Below are 17,392 nucleotides of genomic sequence, written 5' to 3'. Positions count from 1 at the left end.
TCTCCTTAATGTCCATCACCCAGTTATCCTAACCCTCCCCCACCCCTCTCCCCTCCAGCAACCCTCAGTTTGTTCCCTATGCTTAAGAGTCTCTTATGGTTTGCTGTCAGGTATTTTCTGATAGTCACAACAGTGGGGTAGAAGTAGAGGGCTCTTTGGCTCGGGTCATGATCCCAGGGTCCTCGGATCGAGCCCAACATCGGGCTCCCTGCTCTGCGGGGAGCCTGCTTCTCCCTCTCCCTCTGCCTGCTGCTTCCCCTGCTTGTGCTTTCTCTCAAATAAATAAAATCTTAAAAAAAAAAAAAAGTAGAGGGCTAGATATCTTGCAATGCTCTGGACAGTGTTTGCACCAACCCACTTCCACACGAATTTCAAATGCACTGGCAGACATACATATAAGTTAATAACCTATTTATAATGCTTAAGCCCAGAACCTGAATCAGTTTTACATAGAAACAAAATATTTTTGGATAGTTCTAATAAACATCAGTTTCTATCTAGCTTCTATTTCTTGCCTTTCATTTTCTTAAACCTGCACAGAATTGCTTCCAGTCTTTTCTTAAATCCAATTTGTATAATACAATCATCTGTCCATTATTTCTTTTAGTATAATGTAGGCACTTAATATTGAAATCTATATAATTTTGTTATAAATTATAATTAGGACATTATATTGATATTCTTATGGGTACAAGTAGGTCTCCTTATCTATGCATGTTATTCCAGACACTACAAAGGCTTTATAAATATTTGTTATAAAAAGGGAGAACTGGGTTGATAGGGTTGAGAACCACTGCTCTAAATAAAACACACAGTTGAAAATGATTGCTTAAGAAATTAAGTTACTCCCACAATATACACACTAATAAGCATTTGGATATGACATTATATCCCATACTATGATGCCTTAAACTATTGAAACTTTGTTCCTGTTATTGAGGAAAAATAAATTTGTCACTTTTTCTATACTGCAGATCAGACATTTATCAACTAAGGAAATGAAATATTTTATACCAGGATTGCCGGGATCTTCCTGACTTTTGTCTTCTAAAATATAAACAGATTTTGAGTTAATTATATTGTACATCTATTTATCCAGAAGAGAATAATCTGATTAAGCAAACTTGGTTATCTCTGAAAATGGGCCTGCAGGGCGGAGTATTAGGTTTAGATTTATGTGTGGGGTTGAGGAAGTGTTTAATTTTTACTCACTTGTGCTCTCTGAAATTTTTTTTTTACTACGATGTATACGTGTTTCCATTAAAAGAAAGATTAAAATTTTATTTACAAAAAAGTATTTTCTGGACATTGAACTAAGATTCCCAAGTACAACATTAATACTATCAGTTACTGAGTGCTTCCCATGCATCATACTTTGTGAAAATGATTGATGTACATTGTCATGTTTCTTACAGTCTCAGTAGGTAGGTATAGTTATCAGTATTATACAGATGTTCCTCAAAACTTGCATAAAACCACAGAGGCAATGACTGGAAGCAATGTCTAATTTCAAAACCTCTGCTCTCAATTACTATGATACACGACCTCAATTATAATGCTATACTAGCACTGAAATATTACGATATTGCCATATTTTGACAGCTTTGAAGCCAAATACCAATTCTAGGAGCCCAGGATAGAGGTGTATTTTCTATAACTACATCTGGTTGGAAGACAAGTGTCACACGACAGAAACTGAACAAAATTTGCAAAGTCTGAGTCCCTAGTTTTCTCTTTCTAGTCTTTTACAGGTTCCTTAAACTTCCTATATTCCATATCTTCATCTCTAAAATGGCAGTAACAATATTTAAGTGGATTAAACAAGATCCTGTGTAAATGTTTTTTGACACTTTTAAAAAGCCTGCACTGCACACAGCTTTCCAGATGAGTGCACAATACAAAATATTCCCAGCAAAACTTAGTGGCCTATTTGTTGGAGGACATGGTGAGGGCAGTCAGGAACACAGAACTGGTCTCATGCTGTAGGGTTCTGATACACACCTCTTTGATGATGCTGTTCCAATTACGACAGATTCCCTCACAGTAGCCACGTTACCTTGGGAAACCTCCTGTCCCATTCCGGAATAGACCCCTGCAGCAGGAAGCCAACTGTTCCAGCTGCAAGTCAACTGTCTTTTTCTTTGCTTAGCCCAGAGAGCCATAATAGCGGCCTGCTGCTCACACTGGTTCCTCAACGTTTTCTCCCTCTGGCTTGCAGACTGGGATATCAGAAGCTGTATAGCCCAGGTGTTTTCCTTTGCCCTCTTAAGACTGAGCTAACTGAATGGTGATGGTAAAGGACCCACAAAATCGTGATACCTCCACCCCCAATAAAGAATTTATTACCAGGTTTTTCATCCAGTTGTACCACTTTTATTCCTAAATGAGAAAGAATTTCAGATATTAAGAAAGACAACTACCATTTACTACTATTTTAAACTACCATTCATTTTGCCAGACTTTATCTCATTAGGACTTTAATTAGTCCTGCAAGACGACGTTTTCTTCATTTTACAGATTTGGAAGCAGAAGCAAAGAAAAGTGAAATAACTTATATATAAGTTACTCAGAGAAAATGAGTCTGTCTACACAGCCTGTGTTCATTCCTTACTCGGCTCAGCCTCTGCCGTTCAGATAACCACTGGCTCGAAGGAGCCAATGAGAACACTACGCAAACTCAGGTCACTGAGTTGAAGGTTTGTAGACACAAAAGATGTGTCATCAGTGTTGTTAGAGGTTCACTTCAAAGTTGTGAGCAAATAAACATGTGGCCCAACATGGCAAATCCAGGTGAATATAAAAGAGCTGCTGGACCTTCTCTCTGGGCCTAAATCTGTGAGTGAGGCAATTAACTGTGAATATGCTGTCTTTGTATATAGCACCGTGCTATTTCCATAGACAGCGATGTTAGGCAAAGCTCAGCACTGTGCTATTCATTCCATAATAATAAGACATACCAAAAATTATTTTCAAAATACAAGAACTCAGGAGAAAGGATTTAAGCATTAAATGGGGGCTTGCACCCTGAGATTTTGTGTTTTTCTAGTCCTTATAGATATCCCCATAAGGTAAACATGACAATTATTAGCAGTATTTGAAAGATAACAATTCTGAGGCAGAGAAGTGTTATTACTGTTCATAGCACTCTTGGAAATTATGTCCACTTTTTAAAAAATTTACTTCTCTTTGTCCCAGGAAAAAAATTAAGTTTAGAGACCTTTTTCCTCCTCTGTAAGCGTAAGTTCTAAGCCCTTTCTGAGGAACTTGACAGAAATTACTGTTCAGTTTCTCTGGCCACAGAAGCTCAAGGCCCCTCAATGGCCTTGTCCTCAGCAACAGGCTCACACTGTTTAAATGCCTATTTGACATTTTCATGATTATATCTTATAGGTAAGTTAAATCTGCCATGGTAAAATAAAACTGGAAAAACACTTGAAGAACCACAAGTCTTAAGGAATGGGTGGGTACTAGGTCGTAAGTTAAGAAACGTGGGTCCTTTATTCACTTATGTGATCTTGTGCAAAGTACTTAGGCTCCCCTGCATTATCTAATGGTGACAATTATTAACTATACCCCCCAAACTGGCAGCTTCCTCTCTCATATGCCAACCACTGCTTACCTGGTAGTGAAAAAGTTTCTGGAATTGTCATTCCTAAATGAGAAAGAAGTTTTCAGTGACTTACAGTTTGCTCCAGTGAGTCTATTTTACTCTTATCTGATGAGCCTAAGTGATAACAAGTGCCAAAGCTCCCACTGCACTGTAGTTTCTGGCTTTTTATTTGAAACTTCTGGCTATGAGAACCCTCATTGTGCAAATCCACTTCAAGCTTAGAGAAGCATTCTGCCATGGCACCACACACTGAGTTTGTCTATATGCCAGAAGACTATATTTTGTTACCTGGAAATTCTAGATGTGAGTTGTTAAGCCAAAGCTTTTTAAAAGTCAGCTTTTGTGTGAAGGTGAAGTTTCTACCAAGTAACATTAGCTGTAGAACCTAGAAGGCACTGGCTTGCATACCTCCAGGTCCCAGCAGCCTTGCCTTCAGCCACGCCCCTAAGAAGCTAACTTTCCTGCTCCAGGAACACACGTATACTAGTGATGAAAGACTCTTTTTTTCCTCTCTACTCTCTTCCCCAGCTACATCTTTGTAGAATGGCTAGTAGGCAGCTGTAAGGGAACTCTTAATGAATAACAGTCTCATGATAATACATTCTTTAATGCCTGGGGGAATTCTTCTCACCTCATACTTGGGCCCAAAGAGTAAAAAGAAAGCTGTCTTACCAGGTATTTGGGTGGGTTCATGGCCTGTCATACCTCAAGACAGAAATGAGTGTTAGTGTTAATCAATTATCTTGCACTGTGAATGCTCTTTTGTCTACACCTCCCCCCTCTCCAACCCTAAAAAAAGGAAGAAGAAAACAGTGACAACGAAAACATCTTTCAGTGGCTCTTCATTCTCTGACAAAGCCCACTCCAAGAACTTCCATGATCTGGCCCCTATCTCTCCAATCTTACCTTGATAAGTCAGTCCTAGTACAGCAGCTTTTAAATGAAAACAGTACTGAGTTCAAGACTCTGTGTGGTTTACGGGCGCCTGGGTGGCTCAGTTGTTAAGCATCTGTCTTCGGCTCAGGTCATGATCCCAGGGTCCTGGGACAGAGCCCCACATTGAGCCCCACATTGGGCTCCCTGCTCAGCAGGAAGCCTGCTTCTCCCTCTCCCACTCCCCCTTCTTGTGCTCCCTCTATGTCAAATAAATAAAATCTTTAAAAAAAAAAAAGACTCTGTGTGGTTTAGTTTTATTGTCATAATTATTAGCTCTATGATTGGGCAGGCTTCTTAATCCTTCTGAACTTCAATTCCTTATTTATGCAAAAGAAATACATCGTAGGTTTGTAAGTAAGTGATGATTAAAGGAAATAAGTCATAAAAGTGCTTAGTATACTACATGGAATCCCTCTGTTCTGGCTTAACTCATTCCTCAAACTCTCCATGTCCAGTTATGTCCCTAGTCCTAGGAGTCAGCTCTTATGTTTCCCCCTAATCTTGTAGCTAGTCACAGAGGGTAAGGAAAAAGATCACTTACCAAATAAGACAGTGGACTCCTGGCTTTTCACTTCTAAAGATGAGAACAGAAACTCTTTAGTGAAAAATGCAATCAACTTGAAAATTAATTTAATCTTGTATTTATATGGCTATTTACAGTGAAAAACTAAAAGCTTTGAGAGATGGCAGGGACCAGGGTAAAAGGGGAGAAAATTTAATCCACTGGAGCTTGACTGACTTATAGTGAAAACAACTATGGCTAGAGACCCAGGCTCTCTCCTAGATTAAGCAAAACAGCTCTTTTTGATTTTTTTTTAAGATCAGTCCAAAGACTCTAACCTACATTTGTCCTATTTCTTAAAAATAAAATTTCTGGATTACATAACACATTATAATTACAGATAATTTGGAAAAACACAGGAAATCATTAAAAATTACTCATAATCCCAGATCTCAGAGCTACTCATCCTCAATATTTTTGGTATATCTCCTTTCAATTTTTTTGCTATGTATATGTACATATACATTTTTAAGCATTTTTTTCAGCCTTGAGAGATATAACTGATAGACAGCACTGTGTAAGTTTAAGGTGTAGAGCATAGTGTGACCTACATATATTGTGAAATGATCACAACTAACATCCAGCATCTCATACAGATATTTTAAAAAAGAAAAAAACAGCTTTTTTCCTTGTGATAAGAACTCTCAAGAGCTACTCTCTTAAAAACTTTCAAGTGTACCATACTGCTATACTACTATACTCATCCTGCTATATATTATATCTCCAGTACTTATTTCTCTTACAACTCGAAGTTCGTATCTTTCGACATTTAAGATTTATTTATTTTAGAGAGAGAGAGAGAGAGATAAGCAGATTCCCTGCTAATAAGCACAGAGCCCAACGTGGGGCTTGATCTCACAACCCTTAGATCATGACCTGAGCTGAAATCAAGAGTTGGATGCCCACCAGGGAGCCACCAGGCACCCCTCTTTTGAAATTTTTAAATAAACTGCTATTACAGTTCATATGCTTTTAAAATATATTTTACTTGCCACTATATTATAAGCACTTTCTCATATTTTTCAAAAATATGATTTTAGGGGCACCTGGGTGGCTCAGCATAGAGTCAGCTTCTCTCCCTCTTCCTCTGCCCCTCCGCTGGCTCACATGCCTGCATGCACTCTCTCTACAATGGATAAATAAATCTTTAAAAAAGATATGATTTGTTTAATGTTTCATTATATGGATAGTATTTAACAATACCCAACTGTTGGGACACTAAGGTTATTTATAAATTTTGGCCACCACACACTGTAAACATTTTGTACACAAATCTTCATTTCCTTAGTACAAGGATATAGGATATAACACAAATGTGTTATAACTAGGTTAAAAGGTATGGACTTTTTAAGGCTAGTAATACATACTATCAAACTGTCCTTCAGAAAAGTTCCAATTTATAATCTTACCATTAATTTATGAGTGTCCCTGCCCCAGCACCCTTGAGGACATTTGAGTAATACCATTACAAAAAGAGACAAAAACAAAAACTTGGGAATGAGCTGTACTTCGAAATATACCAAATAATCAGACGGATATAGCTAAAAGCATCTATTACTCAGATTGCTGGAAGCAGAAATAAATACAGAAAACATTTTAATTTAGAAAAAGATAACGCCATTTTTTAATGCCCCTGCCCAACACCCCAGAGGTTACAAGAGTTTGTAATTTGTCACACCCTCCTCTATCCATATAACAGCTAACATAAAAGCAGAAAATATGCTCTTTAGTATATGTGCTGCCAAAGTGAGCGTAGAAAATATGCCCTTTAGAACTAGTTCCTCAAATCATGTCTCTAAATGCTCTGTCGGTCATCTCAGAGATAAACAGGAGAGTTAGGTAAGAGAGAAGGCTACTGCATCATCTTTATAAAGGTCTATCTATATAACTCAGGAGGGCTCTGATATACCAAACTAGTAAGCTAAAGTGGGTTCTGCCTTCTTCCCACTTTTCCTTACTGTGTCATGCTTACCTGTTTCCATCCCAGGAGAGCTATATTGCAAATGAAAACCCCCAGAGTTTACAAAAATGTCTTACCAGGGTCTTCAAGGTTCTGGTCTTTCTCACCTAAGTTATAAGAAGAAACTTATCCATTTTAATGATAAAAAAAAATAACTGAGAATAACTATAGTTACAGCAAACTATTTTCAGGTATTAGAGCCACAAAGAACCACTTGGTATGTCCAGTAAACTAAAGCTACTAAATTTAAGTGTGAGCCAGAATCTAAATGCACCAAATTGGGCTGGAACCTTCCTCTGGCCCCCTTTATTAAGAAAAATCGGGGAGACAAACCATGAGAAACTATGGACTCTGAGAAACAAACTGAGGGTTCTAGAGGGGCGGGGGTGGGGGGGATGAGTTAGCCTGGTGATGGGTATTAAAGAGGGTACATTCTGAATGGAGCACTGGGTGTTATACGCAAACAATGAATCATGGAACACTACATCAAAAATTAATGATGTATGGTGATTAACATAATAAAATAAAATTAAAAAAAAGAAACCACTATCCTGTGGACATTATGGAGAAATAACAAAAAAAAAAAAAAGAAAGAAAAAAGAAAAGGAAAAATCATCACATAGAGCAAGTCTCCTGGGGATCTCAATGAGGTAGAAAAATGTCCGTCTTGAAGAGTTAGCTGAAGTCCCTGTGAAATGACCAGTAAAACTTGTGGCTGCAATGGGCCAGTAAGAAGTGCTGTTAAGCAAGTCCTCAGGGGCTTCACATGAAACTTCACAAAATGCTTCACATCGGGGCAGGAAGTATCTTCCAAACATCAAGTAAATTGCATACTTAAGGAAAAGCCAGATGCTTCCCTCTATTCAATAAAGAAAAACTTACTGTAGCTAAATGGGCCAAACACATAAGGAACTTATGCAAAAAAGTGATTTGAGCCATATCAACGGAAGTGGAAGCTTAATGGGGAAAGCATCCAATCACCCAGATATTTTAGTCAAATGATCGCAAACATCAGCATATTTGACAGATGAAAATGCGTAGCTTTTCTACTTTCATCTGGATGTGTGGTGCCACACAGGCTAATCTCAATGACGGAATACAGAGCTATACATAAGAGGCCCTGAGGCCTGTCAAGAGCAACTAGCCCTTCAGGTCCTACCAACCTTACTCCCCAGAATGTTTCCGTATTATTCAGATCTCCAGAGACACAACCTTCCCATTTACAAAAAGTTGTTTCCCCCAGAATAAATTCTTTTTTCCCCTTCTCTTTTCTCTCAAGTTACACCTTCATATCTGCAAAGTACTCTTTCTTCACTAAGAAGTGAATTTGCTAAACAGGAAAGAGCTACCAAATACTAAACATCCATGTAAGGATTATTTTTAAAAATTAGAGCACACTTACCAGGGCTGTAAATATAGATGGGTAGATGATGTTCTGAAATACAAACATGTTTTCATTACCTAGTACTATGCTCAGATTTAAGTAAATGTCAGGTTCAGTCTGTTTTTAAATGCTTATCAATAAAAAAGATTTAAGTTGGCTTCTAAAAATATAGTAATATGAGAAATATAAAACTTCAATTTCAAAAACAAATGGGTATGGATTTATTTTAATTACATGAAGAATTCACAGAAAAACTAGCCAGGAACACAGCTAGAAAGAACTTTATAGTCAAACTTTTAACAAGGAAATCTTTAAAGGGATCCACCCAAAGCATACATTAGCCTAAAGCACTTTCTGGAAACTTGGTTCAAATCTGTTGGGCTTATCTGATAAAGCTCCTCCTCCTAGAATTCCTGTTTATCTTCCCAAATCTTTCCCATGGTCCTCTAAGGAAGATTGTTTTTGCTACCTCCTCCTATTTTCCGTGAGGAAGGTGAGACAGACCACATTACGACTCTGTCCCCTCAGTCTCCCTTCAGCCATACGCACTATATTCCTTTCCTTTTTGGTCTCCCAAATGTTATTTCCTAAGCTATCAAAATATGGGAATATGAATCTATTAAGCTCCTGCAAGGACAGGCTAGGGTGAGAGTGGCATGGTCCTTGCATGCCCAAGGCAAATGCAGTGTTTTTTGAGAGAACAGCTACAGGCAGGGCTGGGGGTGGAGCGCAAGTCACAGAGGCTCCTGGGCCCTCCACCTGACGGGATGGTGGTGGTGGTAGCTGTAGCAGCAGAAGCAGCAGCACAACTCAGCCTTCAGAAGATGATGGCTGCAGAATGACAACGGGGTGGGTGGCTCTGACCCATACCCGGGAGAAAGCCATACTCCCATTACAGAGATAATACTTTAAACGCATATCTTACCTGTGTTCTCAACACAATTTTCAGTTTTTAGACCTGAAACAGGAAGATAAAGCTTTATTAGTTAGATACTCTCTGCCCTAGTAAGATTTCAAAGATTTCATTTATTTATTTGACAGAGAGAGATAACGAGAGCAGGAACACAAGCAGGAGGAGCGGGAGAGGGAGAAGCAGGCTTCCCGCGGAGCAGGGAGCCTGATGCGGGGCTCAATCCCAGGACCCTGGGATCATGACCTGAGGCGAAGGCAGACGCTTAATGACTGAGCCACCCAGGCGCTCCTACCCCAGTAAAGATCTCAATTTGGTCTTATAGCTACTGGTAATCTAATCTGTCAGTTTTAGTCTATCAGATCCATAATTTGGTGGGATTTGAAATGCGGAACAATTACATTTTTGTACTCACATTACAGCCATTTAACAGCAGTATGATCTTTGACAAAACATCTAATGTTTTGGGAATTCAGTTTCCTTATCTGTATCTTTCACTGGGAGTTTGCTTCAAATAACCTCCAAATGCCCATACCAGGCTAACACTTTATGATTCTATTCTATGATTAGTTGGCAAACGTTAGGAAAAAATTTGTATGTCTAATTAATCTTCTCTTCGGATACTAAATGTCCTCAACAGAAAACCTATCCTTTTACTATGACAATTTCTTTTTTTTTTTTTTTTTTTAGGAGAGAGTGAGAGGGCATGTGCATGCACAAAAGCAGGGGGAGGGGCAGAGGGAGAGAGAGAATCTTAAGCAGACTCCACGTTCAGCACAGAGCATGACTGGGGCTCAATCTCATACCCTGAGATCATGACCTGAGCCTAAATCGAGAGTCAGACGCTTATCTTACTGAGTCGCCCAGATGCCCCATGACAATTCCTATTCATTGGAGAAAAAGAATCTCAATCAGTTCTTAAAGATCCTTGGATATATAAAGAAAGATCCTTCACATTCATATAAAGAAACAAGTTGGTCTATCCCAGAACACTGATCTGTGGTCTGTCCCAGAACATTGATCTATATATGTAAGGAAATCCAGTTTTTGGAAAGCAAGAATATGGCATCTATCACTGTATCTTTATAAGGCCCTAGACCCTCCTGCTGGGTCTAGGGCCCTTAAAAATAAATCATCAGTGCTGCAGTGACTCCTCTGAGACATGACATCCAGGGCTATCTGCTAGCCTGCCCAACAGAGTTATAAGGCAAGAACTTCAGTGGGAGGATGTTTAGATTTGGTGCCAGCATGAGCCACAGAGGAACTCCTAGAATGCCAGAGAAAGCCTAGAGTCCTATGGTCTCTTCTCCATGCCTGGCTAACTCACTGATCTAATCTGGATATTGAGCTACCTGAGGATGAATCTCTCCATATAAAATGGGGGAATCCCTAAGAGGTCTGGCTTCACTATGAGAGATGTGCTTTTCTGTAATCTGCTCTCAAATCCTGTTCCATTTGTGGAGTTTGAAACAAGAATCTAGGTGACTTGGTCCAGTTTCTACTGGTCCAGGAAATAGTACGATCCATTAGAATCTGGATGGTGCCCTGAGGCTAACCTCAGGTCTCTAGCTAAACTAGAAATTAAAAAAAAAAAAAAAAGTCTAGAGACTAATACAGAATATCGCATTAACAGGAGATGAATGAGTTCAAGTCTCACTCAGAGGGCTTAGCTGAGGGTGAGGTAAAGGTGAGGGAAGACGTGGCTAAGAAAGCTACAGGTGTAATAGATTCAGCCAGGGGTCTAGACACTGGGGCATTTTTTTTTTTTTAAGATTTTATTTATTTGACAGAGAGAGAAACACAGTGGGAGAGGGAACACAAGCAGGGGGAGTGGGAGAGGGAGAAGCAGGCTTCCTGCTGAGCAGGGAGCCCGATGCGGGGCTCGATCCCAGGACCCTGGGATCATGACCTGAGCCGAAGGCAGATACTTAACGACTGAGCTACTCAGATGCCAGAATGCTGGGGAGTTTTAAAGGCTTTATCTTTCATCTGTACCACAAATTAGAGTATGTTTCTTAAAGTGTAATCTTCTAATCACATACTTCAGGATCATCTGGGTGTTTACTGAAATCGCAAATTCCAGTACCCTAGCCAGGACTACTGACAAAGAATTTCTGGGGGTGATGTCTTGTAATCTGCATTTTAAACAAGGACTCCAAGTGATTTTTTATGCACCAAATTTTTGAGAGCCTTCTCAGTAGTAGAGAATGGATCTCCTTTAATGTTTAACACAGATCCATTTATTCAAGACTGCATTTCTCCTTCCTATTTGACTTTGGATTTAATTTTCCATTAGTGTTTCAACAGCAGAAAGTAAACTACTTTGGGTTTCTAAAGAAGTAATAGGGTTAAAATGAATGAGACTGATCAAAAATAAACAGGAGAAGGCAGAAATATATAGGGAATGAAAGAAGAGAACATAACCACAGATGTGGTAGGTGTAAAAAAAAAATGAGATTCCTATGACTAGCTTTAGGCCAATAAATTTGAAATATAAGACAAATACCTAGAAAAACAAACTTTACCAAAATAACTCAAGAATAAATACAGGGGCGCCTGGGTGGCTCAGTCGGTTAAGCATCTGCCGCCTTCAGCTCAGGTCAAGCTCCCAGGGTCCTGGGATCGAGCCCCGCATCGGGCTCCCTGCTCAGCGGAGAACCTGCTTCTGCCATTTTCACTTGCCCTCCTTGTGTTCCCTCTCTGGCTGTCTCTCTCTCTGTCAAATAAATAAAATCTTAAAAAAAAAAAAAAATAGAGAACTTGAATGACATTATAACCATTTAATAGCTTAAACTTTTTCCACAAAGAAATTACCAAGATAGTTTTGTTTTTACAGGGTACTAAAGAGAAGGTAGCTGCACAGAGAGCTCCAGAGATCTTCAAAGGGTTTCCCTCAAGTATTGAGCAAAATACTGTCCAACTTACACATGTGAGGAAACTACGTAAGGCCAGGAAAAGAACCCACAGGAACAAGAGTAGTGCCTATTCCCACCAGTCACACTGGAAAACCTTGTCATTTTAGCAGTGAACTCTACAGGAGGAAGACTTAGAAACAGTCCAGACAAGAGTAAATAAAGCCTCTCAGGAATTCCCAATCTCCTTCAGATCCTAAGAAATTACAGATGTCTGTGACCAAACTCACAGCTGGTTGGAATTTCCAGCAACAAGACTAAGGCAGTATTTGGTGATCACTGGGTTTCTGCACACAAGCCCTTTGCAGGGCTGCTACTGCCAGCCTGTCACTGGGACTGAGACAGACTGTCTCAATGAAAGAAAAGTCATGACTCTCCAACCCCCTATCTTATCATGCAATGGATTCTCTCTGAACTTAAGTCCCATAGGTAGGATAAACCCCAAAAGTTCCATCACATGGAAATTTTATGTCCAATTAAGAGCCAAACCTGGCTGCTAAGGCCTTAACCACTTTCACAAACAAGTGCCTGTCCATCTATCAGACCTGCAGTTTCCAAACAGTGGCAGAAATTCACAGGGCTCCCAAGGGATATTTTAAAATTTTAGGACAAACACAGATGTACTTGGTATCTGCCAGATATAGCATGAACTACTAGCTTGCAATAGAATGCAGTTTCACAGTTATGCCATGTTACATTCTGTTTGATGACATCAAGTATTTACAAGGCTGTGTTTTCAGCAATTGTGATAAAAAAGCAAATATATGTGAAAATCAATGTGGATCAGCAAATAAGGTGGTATCCAATCTGATTCCAAGCTTTGAGAAGCTGTGCAGTGTCCAATAGGCACATACATCCCATTAGCAAGTTATTGTGGCTAAGAACGAAATAATATTTTTTAAAAAATTTGTGTATTATTTTTTAAAACAGTTACTAAGATGTTTAAAATACTTAGATGAACATAATACTTATTGAGTTGTTTGACTTCACTTAATAAATGGAACTTTTAGGTATTTCTTTTGCCCTGTGGACACTGTGAAAAAAATTACAACACAAGGGACACCATGAACTAAGAAAATTTGAGAACCTCTGCATTAGACACCACAAAAGCTTACTTACTACTTTACCCAAATTACTGGCTCAATGGGGGCCTTACCTACAAGAATTCACACCTGAAAAGACAGTACAGTTCTCTAATAAAACAGCCTGCCCCCAGGTTGGACAAATCCAATGGAATGCTGTATCCATCCATTGTAATAATAATTTGTTCATTGCCTTGGATGTTCTTATAAGGAGCAGAACTTCAAATGGTGATCCTGGAAGGGATCCAGGCACCACCTTGGGACTGACTGAAATCTACTAGTGCCAACGCTAATGTTCTAAAGCTGTATGATCAGGGCACTGAGACACTCAGAACTGTATTACTAAAGATAAAACCATATGCAGTCCCTCTCTATGGAAACAAACACAGCAAACACAACTCATGAAGTCAATCTTTATGCTATACATATATATGTTTATGCGGCGAATGCATCTAGAGAAAGGCATCTGGAGACTGGCAAAACAAATCAAGCATGTGTGGCCATTGTCTCTACTACAGCTTCTGGCTCTATAAGCAAAGGATTAGGACTTCCAATAAAAAATTCTATCAGCCTCCCCATTAAAGATCTCTACAGGCTGAACTGGTCTGGCTGTCTTCGGCTATTTATTAGTTGCATACAACCATGCTAAACTGTCCTGGCTGAGTTCCCAAGCTCCAAGGAATTAGGTATTAAAGAATGAGGTGGATTGGAGGAATAGTATACTCTCCTTTTTGTGTAGTTGTGCTTGTCCTGACCTCAGTGGATGGACATTTATATAAAATCTGCTTTTACTTCAGTAAATGAATATGTATTTATATTTCATATGACCTCAGCAAACAAACAGATCATACTGATTAGATCAAAAACACCAGTATATGAAACTGTAGGCTGACTTTGCTTCCAGTGGTTCTGTAGCTAGTCTCCTTTGCCAGAGAGGTCACTGTGGAACTGATCATTATGGAAAAAAGGACAGCCAATCTGGATCATCCCCAAGAGGAAGTGATAGCATGAAATGGGTTGGGATTATGGTAGGAAGCTTCTGATATGGTTCCCAACGACCCTGCCTCCTGGTAGTCAACCCTTATATAATCCTCTCCTCTTGAGTGTGGAATGAACTAGTGACTTGCTTCTAGCAAACAGAATACAGCACAGGTGATGTTACTTCCGTGATTAGGTTTCAAAAGACTATGACTTACTGGCACTCTTTCTTGCTCTCTCTCTTGCTTACTCTGATGAAGCAAGCTGCCATGTTGTTAGATACTCTATGGAGAGGCCTATGTGGCTAGGAATAAGGGAGGCCTCTAGTCAATAGCTCATGAAGAACTGAGGTCTTAGTCATCACCTACAAGGAACTGAATCCTATCAACAACCATGTGAGTGAGCTGGGAAGCAAATCATTCCCAGTCAAGTCTTATGATGACTGTAGCCTCGTGAGACAGCAAGATCCAAAAAGACCCAGCTACATCACACCCAGATTCCTGACCCAAAGTAACTGTGAAATAATAAGTAGAGTTGTTTTAAGCCATTAAATTCTGGACTGATTTGTTATGCAGAGATGGATAACTAATATAGGTGTCAGGGTCAGTTTTATTTATGTCAGATGTCTAGGATACAGTCCTCTGTTATCCAGTCAAACACTAATCTAGTTGTTGCCTTGAAAGTATTTTGTAGATGTGATTAGAGTCCACAATCAGTTAACTTTAAGGGAGATAGCCAAGATAATCAGGTGGGCCTGATTCAATCAGCAGAAAGGCCTTAAGAGACTGAGGCTTCCCAGAAGAAGAAATTCTGCCTGTAGGCGCAGCTTCAGCTAATGCCCAAAAGTTCCAGCCTGCCCTTCCTGACAGCCTGACCTACAGATTTGGACTTGTCTTGCTAGCCCCCAGTTAATATATATGACTTAATATATATTTCCTATATATTTTCTACTGATTCTGATTCTCTGGTTGAACGCTGACTGATTATAGGGATGAACAAGTTTGGTGGATGAAAGTCTGGAGGAAGTTGGTGGTGAAGAGCTCTCTCTTTTGCTATAAATACAGGTGAACAGTCTGAACAGCCTTCCAAATTGCTCTAGGTGTTGACTCATACTAGGAATTTCTCCTGGTGATGAATATGTCATGTCCTCTCTACATGAGATCTTATTGATGTCCCAGTCCCAGCCAATCTCAGACAACTGCACTGAAACTTCACTCCTCCCAGGGAAGGCTAAAAAAGAGTGTCAATTAGAACCAATGAAAATATCTGGGTGCCTGGGTGGCTCAGTCGGTTAAGCGACTGCCTTCGGCTCAGGTCATGATCCTGGAGTCCCGGGATCGAGTCCCACAAGTCCCACATCGGGCTCCCTGCTCAGCAGGGAGTCTGCTTCTCCCTCTGACCCTCTTCCCTCTCGTGCTATCTCTCATTCTCTCTCTCAAATAAATAAAATCTTAAAAAAAAAAGACATTTAATTTCAATACTTATATTTATTTCAAGGGCTAGGCGTGGATTTATACAAACTAAGTCTCGATAGCTCTGTAGGTTTATCTTCTTTTCCCCTTTTGTTGGCTTAGCAGAGAGCTGGCTCAACAGGTCTCGGTAAGATTAACAAAATAGACTAATATCAGCCACTGGAGTCCAGGGCTAGAGTTCAGAGTATGATGTATACTTTACTATACTATTTCTCTAAGTATTCTTCCAATAAAACCTTATGTTATATCTGCACTACAAGGTACAGGGAATCCCAAAGCTATGGTTTTCAACCAGGTATTATAATTCATCTATAGCCTTCCCAATCCAGGTACAGTTCTCCAAATGGGTTCTTTTTTAAAAGTAAGGAATGGAGCCTGATTATACCACTGACATTCCACCTTTAATCAAGTTTTCTAGGAAAGCAGTACAGCAGAAGGTTAACCTGCAGTAACTTCCCCAATGAGGAAGGAGAAAGGGTTTTATTGCCATTTACTCACAGTTCACTCACATATCCTTGGATTCGTATTTTTGACCACCAGGAAATTGTATTACCAAATGGGACACTGGTGTTTTCTCCAATTCCTAACCAAATGACCTTTTTTTTTTTAGATAAAAACTTATTGTGGGTCTTATAAAAATGAGTCATCTTGGAAATCATAAGCAAGTTTAAAACAACACAGGACTGTGTTAGCACTAAATTTAGTATCATTTTTTATCCCTTTTAGAAACAACTGTTTTTTTTTCATCCAGAGTTTTATTCAGTCACAATGGAACAAGGATCTGATTATATCCTCCCAGCTTGAGTTTTTAAAGACCCGGCTATTTTCCTTCATAGTGTTGAAAACAGCCTAGCTTTACTTTTTTTTTTAAGTTTTTGTCCCTGAGATCACAATGATTGTCTCTAGATGGCAGCAGAGGACATTGGTCAGAATTCAGTTTGGCATTAAATCAACAGGATCAATTGCAGTGGCCTTTGTCAGAGCTCCCAAACAAACAGTGCATGTGAGCCTCCACAAAGGCCTCACCTTGTGGCTGGTTTGAACATTAACTTGCTGTGACAGCCTCTGCCTGACCTTGTGGGCATACCCACAAGGGTGTGCATATTCCTCTCCTCCCTCCCTCATATGAGCTCAAATTGCACTTCCTCATGAAAACCTGAGCCCTGGCACATTCTCAATCAACCCAATGGCTCCACCCCTTTTGTTCATAATAATCCCACTCACAAACAACTCTGTGGGTTCCACTGCCTACCTTTTGTCCATCAAACAGTGACTGATTTGGCCTCTATCTACTGCAGCCAGCGTTTCTGTATAACCAGTGCCTCCACAAATGGCATTTGGCCCAATGCATCAGGAGCACCAAAGTGGAATCATTTTGTCAGCCCAGCTTCAACTGGGTTTCTGGCTGTGTTGTGTTAGGTGAAAAGGTTCTGGGGTGGGTGGTGGGGTTCTGTTGTACTGTTCACTGATTTCCATGGTAAAGCTCTCAACCACGGCCAATTTCAAGCTACTGTGATGTATGAGGAACTGGGAAGAGATGCATGCCCACAATCAGCTTCCGTGAGCTGGTATGAGCCAGCTCTAAA

The 17,392-nt window shown here is 39.8% G+C and overlaps 1 protein-coding gene across 6 annotated transcripts in view; it reads right to left on the bottom strand.

The window, feature by feature from the left end:
- The window catches only part of ART3 (ADP-ribosyltransferase 3 (inactive)), a 155,011-nt gene that overhangs the window by 2,351 nt on the left and 135,268 nt on the right, over positions 1-17,392 (bottom strand). For 2 of the 6 annotated variants that reach the window (XM_027599236.2, XM_027599235.2), the window contains exons 4-11: positions 9,378-9,410; positions 8,471-8,503; positions 7,146-7,175; positions 5,088-5,120; positions 4,283-4,315; positions 3,620-3,652; positions 2,347-2,379; positions 1,015-1,047 (exon numbers count right to left, since the gene is read on the bottom strand). In XM_027599236.2, the coding sequence (XP_027455037.1) occupies positions 1,015-1,047; positions 2,347-2,379; positions 3,620-3,652; positions 4,283-4,315; positions 5,088-5,120; positions 7,146-7,175; positions 8,471-8,503; positions 9,378-9,410 (261 nt within the window). The remainder of the gene's footprint in view (positions 1-1,014; positions 1,048-2,346; positions 2,380-3,619; positions 3,653-4,282; positions 4,316-5,087; positions 5,121-7,145; positions 7,176-8,470; positions 8,504-9,377; positions 9,411-17,392) is intronic. The other 4 variants (XM_027599238.2, XM_027599237.2, XM_027599239.2 and 1 more) reach the window with 4 other exon arrangements.

This window comes from Zalophus californianus, chromosome 2 (assembly GCF_009762305.2).
Source record: "Zalophus californianus isolate mZalCal1 chromosome 2, mZalCal1.pri.v2, whole genome shotgun sequence".
Classification (NCBI taxonomy): domain Eukaryota; kingdom Metazoa; phylum Chordata; class Mammalia; order Carnivora; family Otariidae; genus Zalophus; species Zalophus californianus.
Note: the sequence above shows the minus strand (reverse complement) of the source record. Positions and strands in the feature narration are given on the sequence as shown.